Source organism: Lissotriton helveticus, chromosome 6 (genome assembly GCF_964261635.1).
Source record: "Lissotriton helveticus chromosome 6, aLisHel1.1, whole genome shotgun sequence".
In the NCBI taxonomy this organism is placed as follows: domain Eukaryota; kingdom Metazoa; phylum Chordata; class Amphibia; order Caudata; family Salamandridae; genus Lissotriton; species Lissotriton helveticus.
Window position 1 is genome coordinate 1,675,102,813 of NC_136067.1, and position 16,796 is coordinate 1,675,119,608.

Sequence of the window (16,796 nt, forward strand, 5' to 3'; positions counted from 1 at the left end):
CGCCCCAGAATTTCGAGAGCAAAACTGGGAAAGTGTGCATTTGCACCTGTAATTTCTGGTATATCTCAGGGTAAGGTATCTTCTCTATTGTTCCCCATATATGTTCAACAACTCCAGCACTTGTTCCGTAGTGTCTGTGCAATGTTTCATGTCTAACAAATGGCACAGGGTGTGGTTTTAAGCTTTTAAATAATTTCAAACAGGAGCACATTTACATTCAGAAATTATTCACAGAAACCCAAAAAAGCATGAATGATAAGAAGGTAAGGTCTCTTTCCCGGCCATACATTGACTGGCTGTTTTAGAAAAGAAGCAGATTAAAGTTAGGAACTGTGGGAAGGCGTGGATAGGAGTGTGAGAAACAATTCATTTAGTGGAGCAGTGTATAGTCGGTATAGTGTGACTGGTTCCCATGATGGATCCCCACATTTGCTCACTCTTTCTGTTGCTGATGTTACCATCAAAGGGGCCATTTTTCCTTTTGTGAAAATATTGTCTTCCGTATTTTTGTTAACACATTTATAGGTTTTAATTGTGGTTCATGTCTACCTCTTAATTTCCATCAATTTCCATCATGGCCATTGTGGTCTTCATCAAGCACCCAGGGTTTTTATAGCTATCAGGTGTTGTCCCCACAAAATAAAATTGGAGGTGCCAGCATAGCTTTTGCCTTTGTAACTTCCACTGCTGAGCGGCCATAGGAGGCTTCCAGAGGCTGCTTGGGAGAATGGTGGCAAACTGCATGAGGAAAGCTGAAATAGAAAGAGCGAGGGAGGTGAAAGACCACAACAGGTGCACTCCAACCACCAAACTCCATCCTTTCTGTTACTGTGTTCCCTAGACCTCCATCATCTGGCCCAAAAAGATGTCTGGCACTAGTGGGCTTCTTCCCGTAAATGGCCAAAAAAGCTCACAAGAGCTCCTTCAAGCAATATTGCAGGCTACTTGATGACCATCTACCACAACCAAACACTGGTATCTATTAGAACACAACTAGTTGGAAAGACCTTACAAATTACAAAATAAATATACTATATGTTCCAGCCAGGCGATTATGTAGGTTCATTGTCCTTCTTCCCTTGTCATTAACTCCTTCCCCATCTTCCCTGCAAACAACGTATTTTATCATCTTCTTTGATTACCATGGTCATGAGATTGTATCCCGAAGAACGTAAACCCCACACGCTCTTCCTCTGTTAGTGCCTTTATGCTGTTGCAAGCCTTCAACACTTTGACTTCGTTTATTTCAGTTTAACATCCACAGACTTCTGGCACAAACCCAGATAGAGTAGCCCCAGTATTTTTTATCTTTATTCACTTTTTCTGTTGTCACTTTCTCTATTTTCAGGTGTGAAACAAGCAGCCCCGATCACAGCTCATCAACAATTGAACACGACTTAACCACACTGGACACAGAAATGGCACAGAAGTTAAATGAACTCAAGGAGCAGCAACAGCAGCAGTTGTTAAATCTCCGACAAGAACAGTATTATAGTGAAAAGTATCAAAAGAGAGAGCATATTAAACAGGTGCGTGTAAAACGTGGTCATTTCTTGTTTCCATTACGCACAAGGCACATATTTAAAAAATAAAACAAATGTATTTAATATGCAGTATCAGGACTAGAATTTCAGAATTAGATGTGACTTCATGTCTTAGAGATGTGTGAAGACTAATGCCTACTTATTACCCATTTGAGAATGTTGGGAGGTGACCAACCAATCAGAATCCTCCCTTTGTGGTCGATAGCTCAATTTGTAGTGCACTCAGGGAGCATTCCTTGACTGCCAGCTCTCCATGACTTATGTTTTTTAAAATAGATTTGCCACGCGGGAGAAGCAACACCTGTCCACTCGCAACTTCTTTCTTCAAAAGCAAGTTCCTCTGTCACACTGTGAATCTCCTCCCCTACGTATTCTAAAGGGACAGTCATCACTAACAACGATTGCAAAGAAGAAAAAAATTAACTTTTCTATAAGGCATAAGGGCTTACAGTGCCCTTTAGTGAAGGAAAGGAAGGGACCAGCTGACTGAGTCAGAGAGCCCAGCTTTTGAAAAAGAAGCTCGTGCTGTATTGCTGGTCAGGTGCCGCCTATGAAGGAAGAGAGCTGGAGCTGCGCTGCTGCGTTTCTCCTCACAAATATGGTGACGTAATTCACTGCTAGGGGAGAGTGCTTATAACCCTATTGCCCCATGCTCAATTAGTAAATGCTACATTTCTACCTTTCGCCCTCCCACTTACCTCTTTCATGCCCAAGGGCGACCTGCATGTGTTGCGGGGGGTGGGGACGGGCTGCATTTAACCCCTGGGCGCGGCCGCGATTCTGCACCTGTGCGGCCGTTTTAATGAGTGGGCGGGTTCATGACGGCCCCCAGCCGTCATCAGCACACGCCCACCGTGATGCATGACGGCTGGGGGCCGTCGTCAGCATGGAAGGGGTTAAAAAATAATAAAATAACACTTACCTTGCCGCCGCCGGGTCCCGTGCTTTCTCTCCTGCTCGTCTGTGGAACAGGAAGCAGGCAGCCAGGCTGCCACCCCTAAGCCAGTCACATTGCTACAATGCAGCATTGTGTTTGGTCTGAGTGCCGTGACACTGCACTCAGCCAGGGGCTGGAGGGGTGGGCATGTTCTCCATGCAGGCTGTAATGCAGCCTGCATGAAGAAGAGGGAAGTTCGCATGACTGTTTTGGGCGGTCAAAGAGAGGGCCGAAAAAACAGTCATTATGCACAAGAGTAGTGTTCTACCACTCCTCCCCTGCTCTGCAGCCCTGCCCTCCTCCTCATGTACGCTGCACTGCAGAAGGATAAAATAAAATTATAATAACATTCCGTTATTATTATTTTATTTTTTCCTTTCTATTGCTGGCATCGGGGGCGACGCTCCTCCGCCTTAGCTGTGGAGCCGCCACTGTTCATGCCTCACGTTTCCCGTTGTTACCATGGCATCTATAGGCTTGATTTCACTCAAATGTCAGGGTATCCGAGTGATAATGTGGATTCTTTTACCTCTGATGACACCAGATGGATGGCTCCTTCCACGATCAATGTCCTTCTAGCTGCTGCTGTGGGGCAAGTGTAAGGGCAAGGAAAGAAACGTAGGAGCCTATTCGCAATAAGTCTAGTATTACTTTAGTAGTAGTACTAATGTCTTACACAATATTTTTTACTGACCTACATGCAGAGGTCTGAGCGTCCAGTCTTCTTTCTTTAATGTGTGGAGATCTGCGGCTTACTGTGGAGATCTACACATGTAGGTATATATTTTAGTAGTAAATGTGTTAGGGAGAGGAGGGAGTCGTTGGAAAATTTGAATTTTGTATGGATAAATGAGAGGGGTGTAGGGAGGAGTGAGGATGGGTTAAGAGAGGGCTATAAAGTTGATGAGAGACGGACATGTATCTTTTCTATAGGTGGGTTCGGCAGTACCAGTGTTTGGCCATGTTTGGTGCTAGACTCACAACTGAGCTGGAATACATTTTTATCACTTTTTGGGGGGTGTTCGATTGTAGTAACTATAGAAGCCCACTGCGTTTCACAAACTGCACTTTTATATTTACTACAGCTGAAAAAAGCCCAAAACAGTGGTAAAATGTCTTTCAACTCAGAGCTGCTATAGATCCTGAATCACACATGGCTAAACACTGGCACTGCAGCACCTTCCTATAAACAATAATCGGAGTAGCAACTTAAAAATAGAACACCTAGGAGATAACGTTAAAATAAATGAATACATTTTACTTTTTTAAATATACATCTATATATATTTTCAATCAATCAGGATTTATAACGAGCGCGAATCACCCAATAGGGTATCCAGGCGCTTGCAGGTCTGGAGGCTTGTTTGAACAGCCAGGTCTTGAAGGCCATTCGGAATTCTGGAAGTGAAGTGATGGTCCGGAGGTGCGTGGGGAGGCTGGTCCAGGTCTTTGCTGTGACATGGGAGAAGGAGCATCCTCCACTTCTGCTTCAGTTGATGCGTGAGTATGTGCAAGTGAAAGTGAGGCAGAGTGTAGTCTTCTCGATGGTTGGTGGAAGTTCAGGTGGTGATTCATGTATGCAGGTGGTCAGCTGCTTGAATTGGCATCTCTTCTGTATGTGAAACCAGTGGAGAAACCTTAGAAGGGGCATGATGTGGGTTCATTGGGGAAGTAAATGTAAATATAAATGTACAGGAATTTATATAGCGCAAATCACCAAGCGGTTTCTAAGCGCTTGCTTAGGGAACCCGTCCTGGTATTCCCCTGTGAGATAACCCCGGCAGGGTATCCGCAAGGTGAAAGCCTGGCATCCCGCCGCGAGGGGCCGTTGTGAAGATTAAGCAAGCTATTGCCCAGAGTCGCAGAGTATGAACCCGTGAATCGTTTAGACACCGGAGCGAGAATTGTCGAGTCCATGGACATTTTAGGACTCAAGACCCCGCCGAGCCGGGAATTGAACCCTGGTCCCGGGCTGACCTCTGCTTCCAGGTCTGCCTCCTCTAACCAGTGAGCCACACTTCTCCACGCGGATGAGTCTGGCTGCGGCGTTTGTATGGTGTGAAGTCTCTGTAGGAGGTGTGCGGCAATTCCTGCATAGAGGATGTTGCCACAGTCCAGTCACTTGGTGATAATGGCCTTTTCAGAGTGCATCTCTTGTGTATGGGTAGCCACTTGAAGATCTTATGTAGCATGCGCAGAGTGAGGAAGCAGTTGGAGGAGATGGCATTGATCTGTGATTCCATGCTGAGCTTGTTTTCAATGATGATTCTGAGGTTTCTAGCATTGTTGGAAGGAGTTAGTGTGATTCCTAGGTCTGATCATCACCAGGAGTCATTCCATGTGTTGCTGCTGTTGCCAAAGATCCATACTTCCGTCTTGTCTGTGTTCTTCATCCAGTCGGTGACATGTGTCATACATCTAAGGAAGTTGGTTCTGGGGGTGGTGGGATCATCGGTGAACGAGAGGATGAGTTGGGTATCGTATGCATAGGAAATTATGTTGAGACAGTGGAATCTGAAGATGTTCGTCAGCAAGGTTATTGAAGAGCGCAGGACTGATTAATGAGCCCTGTGGGACACCATAGGTGATCTCCTTGGGTTCAGAGGTGAAAGGTGAGAGGTGGATCCTCTGTGTTCTTCTGTTGAGGAAGTAGGTGATGCATCTGAGCACGTCCCCTTAGATGCCCATGTGGTGGAGTGTTTTGATCAACGTGTGGTGGGATACAGTGTCAAAGGATGCAGAAAGGTCGAGGAGGATCAAAGCCGCTGTTTCTCCTCAATTGAGTAAGGTTTGTATGTTGTCGGTGGCTGTGATCAGGGAGGTTTCATGCTCTGATTCTTGCGGCATCCGGATTGGGAGGCGTTGAGTAGCTGATTCTGCTCCAGGTGTGTCATGAGTTGATTGTTGATGATCTTTCCCAGTACCCTTGTGGGGAATGGGTGCAGGGAGAATGGCCAGTAGTTTTCGAGTTCACTGGGTCGGCAGAGATTGTTTTGAGTAGTTGCCTGACTTCCGCATGTTTCCAGGCATCGGGAAATTATGTGGTGGTGATCGAAGTGCTGTTTAGGGTGCTGAGTTCCTGGCCAATCATTTGATTTCCGAGGTTGAAGGTTCGGGGAAGGAGTGGGTCTGTGGGAGCTCCTGAGTGGATGGATTTCATGGTAGATGTGGTGTCCTGGGTAGAGAGGATTTTCCAGGTGGTCAGTATGTGGTGCGTGGTGGTAAAGGTGGTGGCGGATATGTTGAGGAAGTCTGTGGTTGTGGATTGGAGTTTGGAGATTCTGTATATGGTTGCGATCTTGTTGCGGAAGAAATGGACGAGGTTGTCGTACAGCTCCTGTGAAGTTATAATGTTGATTAGAGTGGCAGTTGGGTTGGATAATTCCTTAACGATGTTAAAAAGTTCCCTTGTGTTGGCACTGGTTTGAATGCATGCAACAAGGGCTGTCTTCTTTGTTGCTCTAAACAGGCAGTGGTAGAGTTTAAGGGCGGTCTTGAAACTGCCCTGTCGGAGGTGTCCTTGCTGGCGCATCATCTTCTCTCCAATTGTTTGCTGTCCTGTTTCACTGTTCTTAGTTCTTGGGTGTAACAGCTGCCCTTTTTGTAAGATATTCCCTGGATGTTGCTCTTGATGGTGATGATGCTGTCTGCACAAATGGGAATCCAGGCATCAAAGGTTTTTATTTCCTGTTTGAGGTTGGTGGCGGTAGCAGGGATTGAGGTGTTGAGAGCATTCGCCCAGCTGGTCTCTGAGAATTTGTTCCACCTCCGGTGGGGGGCATTGGTCATCTTCAGGGTGGTGGTGTGTGGGCTGGAGATGCTGAAGTGGATGATGGAGTGCTTGGTCCATGTGATATCTGTGACATGGCTGCATTTGATGTGGTTGCTGAAGGTGAAAATTGGGCCCAGTGTGTGACCTGTGGTGTGTGTAGGGTAGTGGATGATCTGGGTCAATTTGAGATTGCTCATACTGTCGAGGAGGTTTGCTGTGTTTTTGTCATTGGGGTCGTCGATGTGGAAATTTAGGTCACCGAGGAAGATGTAGCCCTTGGAGTCTAAGGCTAGGGGTGCAATGAAGTCTGTGATGGTGTTGCAGAAGTGGAGAGCAGGGCTGGGGTCAGTGTGTGAGGGTGACTCTGACGGTTGTCTTGTCATCTGTGTGGAGCCCGAAGTTGAAATGTTCCATGTCGGTGGTGTTGTAAGTGGTGGTGGTACATTGTATGATCTCTTTGTGGATGATGGCTGTTCCTCCTCTCAGCTTCTTGGTGCAGTCCTGGTGAGTGATTTTTTATCTGTCGGGGATTGCTGTGGCAAAGTCTGGGGAGGATGTGGGGTTGAGCCAGGTCTCAGGGAGGAAGACGATGTTGGGTGCGAGGGTAGTGATGAGGTCCCGTAATTCAGTGGAATGCTTTCATAGTGAGTTTGTGTTGAGAAGGGTGTTTGTGAGCTGGGTTTTGTGTTCAGGTGGTGTCTGTGGTGTGTTTGGGGTGGGGCTGGTTGGCGGCCTGGTGTGTGTGCAGTGCCAGGTGAAGTGGCAGTGCGTGAAGGTGAAAGGTCCTACCATGGATCATGGGTTGGCGCTGTGGCATTGTTTGTTGTAGCATACGGGGTCGAGGGTGTAGAGCTTGCTCATGGTATATCATTGGGGGGGCAGGTGGTCAAGGGGTTGTGGAGCTGGGTGCAGTCCAGGCACAGACAGGTGCAGATGGGCTTGCCTGTGGTGCTTCCGCTGCACAGCCACGCTGCAGCCTTCATCAAGGTGGTGCTGGGGTGGGCATGGCTTCTATTGAGGTTAGTGTATCACTTCAGACTGAGGTGCCACGCTGTTGCGCTGCTGCGCTGCCTACGCATTTTATCTTGCCTGCATCTTTTTTTAAAAACTGTGTTTATTAATGTGTGTTTTTTTAGTGCTCACTTTTAATCTTTTTAGTGTGCGCCGCTCCAATTGGGGCACCTGCTGATCTGCTCGGGGGCTCTTTGAGGGCATTACTCCTTCCTTGGTCCGCTGCAGCTTGCCGTTAGTGCAGAGGGAAGTGAGTATTTAGATTTTTTCCCTCCCTCCCACTTCCTGTTGCATTTGCGGGGCTGCACTTTAGTTGTCCCCAGCCCAGCCTATTTCACAGCATGCTGGGTCGGACGCGCATCAGTTAGTGGATCGCTTCAGACTGAGGTGCCACGCTGTTGTGCTGCTGCGCTGCCTACACATTTTATCTTGCCTGCATCTTTTTTTTTTTAAACTGTGTTTATTAATGTGTGGTTTTTTTTGTGCTTACTTTTAATCTTTTTAGTGTGCGCCGCTCCAATTGGGCACCTACTGATCTGCTCGGCGGCTCTTTGGGGGCATTACTCCTTCCTCGGTCAGCCGTAGCTTGCCGTTTGTGTGGAGGGAGGCGTGTATTTGGATTTTTTCCCTCCCTCCCACTTCCTGTTGCATTTGCAGGGCTGCACTCTTGTTGTTCCCGGCCCTGCCTATTTCACAGAATGCTGGGCCGGACGCGCAGCGGGCGCGCTGCCGGCACTCCGCAGGTGCGCCAAAGGCAAGCCCCTCTGTGCCCGCGCCCTGTTTGCGCCATGCGCCAGAAACCCTGGACGATTTACCCTAGATCTCGATAAGCTGTCATTTATTCTAGAAGGCAGCTCCTTGATTTACAAGTGCAGGGGGAGTCACACTACAGGTCTATGAACTTGAAGCATGCCAGGTGTATGTGAGTGCATAGTTTGTAAGGCACTCATTCCGTTGAGTGCCGTAAGCAATCCCCTAGAGGAAAGTCATCAGCCCTTTTCTCTCTTCCGGGATCATTTTTTTATGGGTTACCTCGTAAGCCTGACTGGGTATTCATCACTGAAACCTGGGCCAGAGATTGCTCTCGGCCTGACCTAGTAGAGGCTATCCCCTCCGGCTATGCTCTTTCTAGATTTGATAGGGTTGGGAGGATAGGTGGAGGTCTAGGAGTATTATATAAAGACACTTACTCTTGCTTTACTGAGTCACTCACTACTCCCTTGGATCCCTATCAGGCCCTATATTTTTCTCTGAAGGTCCTCCCAACTAAAAGCTTTATTGGAGTACTGACCTATCGGCCTCCTGGACCCAGAGCAATGTTCAATCAGGATTTCAGCAATCTAATAGAGCCCTATTTGGCAAGATCAAACATAACTCTCCTGGGTGACTTTAATTTTTATCTGGAGAAGACTCTATGTACAGAAACACAAGTATTCTTAGAAACTATGGATTCCTGTGGCCTCACCCAGTTGGTTATGAGCCCCACTCATATAGCAGGACACACTCTGGATGGCATTTTTTCTAATGATTCTATGATTAAGGTGGAAGAACCTATTCAACTTGCTTGGTCCGACCATTATGCCATTCCATTCCAGCTGCAAACTGTAGCATCTCATTTAGGCCCCAATATTAATAATAGGGTAAAGATGAAGAGAAACCTCAGCCTTATTAACAAGAAGGCTCTTCTTAACTTACTTAGCAATTATGATTGGTCCTCTCATTCGGACGTTAATTCAACCTATTCTGATTTCTCGAACTGGCTTTTTTCAGCCTTAGGTTACCTTGCCCCTCTTAAGGAGCACTATGCGGCCAGAAAACGGCCCTCAGCTCCTTGGTTCTCAGAGAGACTGAGAAAACTTAAACAAGTATGCTGACACCAGAAAAGGAAATGGCACCATAATCTTAAACCAGCCGAAAGAGATTTGAACAAACTTAGATTGAGAGAATACAAAAATGCTTCTACTGAGGAAAAGGTATTATTTTATTCTAGGATGACGGAATCCTTAATGTCTCCAAGGGAACTTTTTACTGTGATTATTTCTCTCCTGGCCCCCTCAGCCATTGCTTCTACTGACGTTTCCCAGGGTCTTTGTGACAAAATGGTGGGCTTTTTTCAAGCTAAAATCAAGGAAATCTATTCCTCCCTGGAGATCCTCTATGCCGGAGGATCTAATGTAGATCTTCCATTGGACTCCCTGGTTGCAGGTCATTTGGTAGCTCCTATGGAGGAAGGTTATCTTTTCTCCTCCCCCCCTATTTCAAGAGGATGTAGAGCGGTTGCTAAATGGAATGAAGTCTGCTTCCCTGCAGGAGTCCTGCCCTTTGAAAATTTTGAAACTAGGAAGGGAGGTTATTGTTCCTCACTCGACCTCACTCCTTAACACTGTTATGACATCAGGGCAGTATCCCATCGCGTGGAAAACTGTGGTGGTTAACCCCTTTTAAAGAAGCCCTCTCTGGATCCAGCGGAGTTAAAGAATTACCATCCCATTTCCCTCTTACCTGTTCCAGCAGAAACTTTGGAGAAACATCTGAATTTCCATCTCAGTTCCTATTTGGAGGAACACCAGCTGCTCAATGGCTCTCAGCATGGGTTCAGAAGTGAGCACAATACTGAGATGGCATTAACCTCGGTACTTAACAACATCTGAAGTCAGGTTGACGCCAGTCATATGACATTACTGATCCTTCTGGACCTTACAGCGGCCTTCAAAACTATTTCCCATTTAATATTGGTGGACAGGCTTAGGGAAATAGGGATCAAGGGCTCCGCCCTGAATTTGCTCACCTCATTTCTTATGGACTGGTCGCAAAGAGTTAAGATGGGCCAATTCTATTCAGCTTCTAATCAGTTGTTCTGCGGAGTCCCTCAGGGATCCTCATTGAGTCCTGCCCTTTTGAATATTTATGTAGCCCCACTCGCTATGGTTGTGAGAACTTTTGGGCTAGAAGTGTTATACTATGCTGATGACACTTAAATGATGGTCTCTATCATTGACAGCATAGAAACATCGGCGGCGAATTTAAAAACTGAGTGCATGTAGTGGCTTTCTGGATGGTAGAGAACTATCTAAGACTCAATGGGGATAAAACTGAGGTTTTAATTTTTGGAAACCATCAGGGTATCTAGTCAGAGGCTTGGTGGCCAGACACCTTTGGCCCCTGCCTCCACCCTGGCCCCAGTGCTATAAATGTAGGCATCATAATTGATAATTCCCTTTGCCTGGGCCCCCAAATCAATAGAACAGTTTCCACCTGCTTTGGAATTATAAGGACTTTGGGAAAGATCTCTCCTTTTCCTCTTGAAAACAGGCAGTGGTGGCCCTTGTGTTGTCTAGACTAGACTACTGCAATGCCCTCTTTTTGGGTATTAATAGGGGGCCTGTGCATCGACTTCAGCTAGTACAGAATGGCTGGTAATGGGTCTTCCCAAATATCACTCATTCTCGGCCACTATCAGTAATCTACACTGGCATCCGCTTGGTCAGAGAAGTGTATTTAAAGCCCTCTGCCTTGTTCATAAGGCTTTCTACAATACGGGGTCAGACAAAAAAAAACTCTTTCGGAGACATGTCACCGCCAAGCAGTCACAGCGGCTAGCAAGAACTTGCTGATAGTTCCAAGTTTTAGGACAGCCAGATGGGGGGGTAGAGTTTTTTCTTAGGCTGCGGCTAAACTTTGAAACTCCCTTCCTCTCTCAATCTCGGCTCTGGAAGCTCATTCTCTCTTCCGTAAAGCCTTGAAGACCTGACCTTTCACTCTTTCAATTCTGTAAGCCTTGTACATATGTGCACCTCTGTCTCCTGGCCCCTTTCCGCAGCGACTTGACGCCCCTGGGCTAAGTTCGCGCTTTACAAAGCTTGTATTCATTCATTCATTCATTGGCAGGAAGAACAGTGAGTGGGAAAACCCAATAATGGAACCCCCAGTGATAAAAACCAGGCAGCTGCGGTGTCACTGGATAAGTCTGGAACAAGCAGGAACTAGAGGCCACAGGCAAGTGGCAAGCTAGGTGTTTAAAAATAATTATCCATTTTCAGTAAGTATTATTTTTTTGTAAATATTTTAAATACCTTTTTTAATCTAAAATACATTTAAATGTATTTTTTAAAAACATTCATTAAACTAATTATTAAACGATTCTATACATTACGCTCAATAACTTATAATGCATATTTTACTTTTGGTAGAGCAGATTTTAATTTAATTTAATATACTATAATTAAATATGTAAGTCAAAATTAAGTTTAGAGAATTTTTTTAATTTGTCATTCTTTTGTCTTTTTTCACATTAACATTTCACATAAAAATATTAACTATTTTTTAAAACTTTCATAAACTTATATTAATTTCCCTATATTTTACTATACGGAAAACCACCCCGATTGGAGAGGTCTTGGTCGAGTATGCAGAACTTAAAATACGTTCATAAAGTCGCTACTGACACAAACATATCATAGTCATATTTGATATTTTTACTGGCTGCCCCCATTTCAGGGGATAGAGACATGTAAGTTTACACTTTTTCAGTAACTTTACACTGGTAAATGATGAATATCCAAAGAAGTAAAGTTAGTATAGATTTGCTCACATGCACAGTTTCCCTTCTGAATAGCCCACTAGAGAAAGTACACAGGGCTCCTACATCCTTGTTTGCTTTGTTTTTTCACCTCCTTCATAAACTTTCATACAATGGGTAACAATGGCAGTGCTAGGGGTATCAAACTTTTGTGCATTTTTCAAAGTGCTCGCAAATTACCATCAACCTTGACTTGATGGTAATTTGCGTTGCTTAATTGCGAAATCACAATTTTTTGGGGGTTTGTTTGAATCTGCCCCTTTGCGAACGCAATTCACAATGATGCATGTGGACCTATAACTCTTGCCCCAAGGTAAATATATATATAGACACACACACATATACATTTACGATGCATTTTCAATAAACTGCTTTTTGGAACCGATTCACAGAGTGTAAGCCTTTTGTGTGATAGCACACAAAAATGTTTGTAAATATATATATATACCACCAGGACGACCCATAGTTTCCTCTATGGGGGGTTAACTGAAAGTCTTTCTACATTTTTGGATCATTTTTTGTTTGATTCAGTTCTTACTTTGAAATCGTACATCAGAGACACTGCTGATTTCATTGAACATATTGAAAAAATAAAATGGCAACCATCATACTGTATTATAACTCGACATCACTAGTCTATACACGTGCATAGACCATGCACAAGGTCTTCAAGCAGTGGAATACTTTTTGAGAAAGAAATCATTGAAGCATGCTACACATAATCAGATGTTATTGGAATTAATCAAATTTTGTCTTCTGAATAACATTTTTCTTTTTCAGGACAAAATGTTTAGGCAGATCTCAGGGACGGCGATGGGCTCCTGCTTCGCCCCCAGCTACGCGACTTTATTCGTGGGCTGGTGGGAGGAGCAGGTAGCCTGGGCCCCAAAAAATGAGGTCTGGTCTGAGAAGATTGTCTCATGGTACAGGTACATCGACGACCTGTTCCTGATATGGGATGGGTCGATCGTTGAGGCAGAAAATTACATAACTGTACTGAATGATAATGTTTGTAATCTAAAATTCACGGGACAGGCTAGCTTAGTGGCAGCTAGCTACCTGGATCTGAGTGTTGAAATAACTAATAACACAATCAAGACATCTTTATACAGAAAGCCCACGGCGGGCAATAGCACCTTGCATGCTTCAAGCAGTCATCCCCAAAGTCTCATTAAAAGTATTCCGTACGGGGAATTTTTAAGACTGAAACGTAACTGCACATTGGACAGTGACTTTCGAAAGGCAGCAAGTAACAGTACGATGAGGTTCCTAGCGAGGGGGTATAAGGTTGAACTTTTAGATAATGCCCTGCAGAGAGTAGAGCAGTTGACTAGGGCGAAATTATTTGAGAAAAAAACTAAACCTCCTGTTGATCAGGGCAAATTTAGACTAATAACCGCATTCTCCCAGGATGCAGGTTGGCTTAGATCTGTCATGAAGAAACACTGGCATGTCCTCAAGACAGATCACATTATTGGTTCAGATATACCCCTCAGGCCACAGATCACATTTAAGAAAGCAAGATCCATACGGGATCAACTGGTACACAGTCACCTGGACCCCATAATTAACACTAAAGGTACTCTACAGGAAGCAAGGGGCTTTTTTCCATGTGGAAAATTCAAAGTGTGTGCTTTCAGTAGGAGAGTAATCACTTACCAGGTAAATGGAGTGAAGGGAGGTAAAAGAATAACAAAATTCCTGTCATGTTACACGAATTACGCAGTATATTGCCTGAGGTGTCCTTGCAAACTAAACTATGTGGGGAGTACCATCAACCCCGTGAAACTGAGGATACTTGAGCACATGCGGCCCATAGCTAAGAAAGATTTTGCATACCCTGTCGCCAGACATTTTGCGATTAAACACAAGAGCGACAGAAATCTCCTTCAGTATTTTTGTCTAGATCATGTACCTGATACCCCTAGAGGGGGGGACAGGTTATTAAAACTTAGGAGACTGGAGTCTAGATATATAGTGGATATGCAATTGAAGGCACCGGGTGGATTCAATAGTGGGGAGGATCTATCCGTACATCAATGAAGAATGAAATCAGGAAGTTGAACCTATAGGAACAATAGCCCTAAATATAGCAATGAATCATGATGCAATGATGACATATGAAAGTATTTCTTGAAAAATATGTTAGATATATTGTGAATTTTCGAACATAATGACAGGGATCTGTCATTTATGCTATTGTCTCGTGAGATGAAATGAAATATTGATGTTTATATGGGATATTTAGATTAGACTAATCATGTGTTGAGTAGAGTAGCTTAATGGCTGTATGTATTTTTTATTGACAACAAGGTATGAGGGACGTGGCAACCTATATGGGTTGCTTTGCCGATCCACGGCAAGATCACATAGACTAAAACTATATGTTTTAGAATGTTCAAGTCGCAATATAAATGCGCGATTTAGACTCAAAAATGCGGCATAAATATACATGCAATGTAATGTATTTTGTACTTACAAGATGGCGCCCATGAATATTTAGAGAGCGCGCAGTCCCTCATTTGTGTCAGTAGACTGCGAGTTACCTTTTAAAAATGTCGGCGCGTAACGCGCAAATGTTTGACACAGAAGAAGGGAGTTTCTCCCAAAACGCGTCTGTCTAAGGCTTAAATAAACCCACTTTTTTTTGCCACTGTTCCCGCGAGTGCTGTTTGTGTTTCTCAGAAGGGAGGGAATACATTGGAGCTTTCATTAATATCACGGACACGTCGCCGTGTATACAGCACCCGTTCTCTGCAGTGACTCGTTTTCTGGCGTACTTTGGAGCGTTTATACACAGAATCCAAAATTTGAAAGTTATTAATAAATTCACCACAGTAGTGAGAGGTATTTCAGCTTTGATTGCCAGGGGTCCTCGTCTCTCACCCAAACAAAATGTTTTCAGCCTGGGTGTACATTTTTTACACCTTTACTTTCATACTCAGGCCCACAGTGTGACAAATTAATCTTTTCAAAACCTGCATATCTTATGTTGAAACATCTTCCTGCTTCACCTTCAATAAAAGATTTCACTAGCCCTCGCAGTGATCTTGCCTCAGCTTCGCTATTTTAGGGATTACTATGCAGGACTCCGTTCCAAGTCCATAAGCAAATTGTTCAGAGCGCAAAACAAGGCGCTTATCTTTTCTTTATCCTCAGATTATGCAAACACAGGATCCCACTAAGATGACCCTGCACTCTGATTTGATTGATTAGATTTGATGTATAATTGTATAGAGCGCGCGAATGCCCATGGGCATCTTGGCGCTATGACAAATCAGAGAACTCCAGATCGACAAAACAGAGACTAGCTGGCACAAAAGAGCCAAGTTTTCACTGCTTTCCTATTTCTCAATTACTGCAAAAAGCATTACATGACCGGTATTCTCAACAACGTGACCAGACTGTTTGTGGCTTTCCTTCCAATCAAACCCTGCCTACCGGGGCATTATGGCCCTCTTTCTGAGGGTAACGCACACATGGTGTATTTCCCCAATTACCATTTACGAGTTGTAAGAAATTCTCTCCCAGTGGTTTTTCCCTCCTCAGATTCCGCAATAATCAACTTGGAGGCATTTTCATGAGGAAAAGTTGCAGTCATTGGGTGCAGTAAAACCAGTAATGGATTTCCTCTGAGACATTTTACTGCAAGGGAATTGTAATAAGATCATAACGAATTCTTATTTACCTGTGAAGTAAAAAGATCTCTTTATGGGCACGTTTCCACCTTTGCAAATCCATCACCACATAACCCTGCACCAGTCACTTTTTATGAAACTTATGTGAGGGTTAAAACCCCTTTTGTTTTGCTCCATGTATGGCCTGTAGCCAGTGCTAAGTTTGTGAAATTGTTAATGCCAGAGCCCTGGTCAGAAGACCACAGTAGCTCACACCACCAATTGGCTTTGCTAGCACTGTCAACACAACTACTAATCATCATACTCCTACAAGCATGAGGAGTGGGGAGAGGATGTAGCCTAACGTGTAGGGCTGTAGACCTCTAATCTGGACAACCGTGTTCGAGTCTTGGCAATGGCGCTCAACATCCTGTGATTCTGGGCAAATCACTTAATCTTCTGGTGCCTACAAAAAATGCATGTGTCCTTGTGTAACACAACTTGTGCTCATGTAAAGGACTCTGATACCTTCGGGCCAAGTTTGCGCTATATAAAACTAAGGAAGAGCGTGACAATTTGGACAATTCCAGGCCCCCAATACTATAAGTGTGGATTGGGCAGCAGGGATGGGTCACTTTCAATGTATATTGAGTTAATAAACAACTTTTGTGGTGCTCACCTCTAAATTGAACAAACAGCCCCACCATGTGGCAGACTGTCATAAGTGCCAGTGTTTACAATTAACTGACTGTGACAATCACCAGTAACCACTGGCTCTAATTAAGCACTGCCTGTAGCATCACCCTAAATACACATAGCCAAATGAATCAGAGCAAAGGTGAAGTGGCCACCCCATTATGTCGCATTTAGGTTTTCAAATAAACTCTTAAGGCCAGATGTAGGTGGCCAAATACTGAGCGGTAACGCAAAAATTCGCAGAATTTCTGCGTTACTGACCGGTATTTGGCTGACAGCAATGTAGGTGAGTTGAAGCCTACTTGCAAAATAAGGCATCGCAAAATTGCGATTCCTTATTTTGCTCTTGCATTTAAGGAATCGAAAATTGAGATTCCTTAAATGCAATGTAAATAGCACTAAAAAAAGTGCACTTCAGCCTTAAGGAATCGCTAATTACCACCAACTTCAAGCTGGTGGTATGTAGCAATTTCCTTTAAAAAACACTTTTTTGCTTTTTTAAAAGTGCCCTGTGGCACACATCCATGCCCTTAGGGCATGTATGTGCGCCACATGTGCACATTTCAGGGGTGCAACAGGGTGTCCTTTGGACACCCTGGCACCCTTGAAATAGCTCCTGCTATTTGCGATTCTTTTATAC

The 16,796-nt window shown here is 44.4% G+C and overlaps 1 protein-coding gene across 2 annotated transcripts in view; it reads left to right on the forward strand.

Annotated features, from left to right (window-relative positions):
- Window positions 1-16,796, forward strand: part of PLCB1 (phospholipase C beta 1) — a 2,228,480-nt gene that overhangs the window by 1,768,700 nt on the left and 442,984 nt on the right. For both annotated transcript variants that reach the window (XM_078649524.1, XM_078649525.1), the window contains exon 27: window positions 1,349-1,529. In XM_078649524.1, coding sequence (XP_078505650.1) covers window positions 1,349-1,529 — 181 coding nt within the window. The remainder of the gene's footprint in view (window positions 1-1,348; window positions 1,530-16,796) is intronic.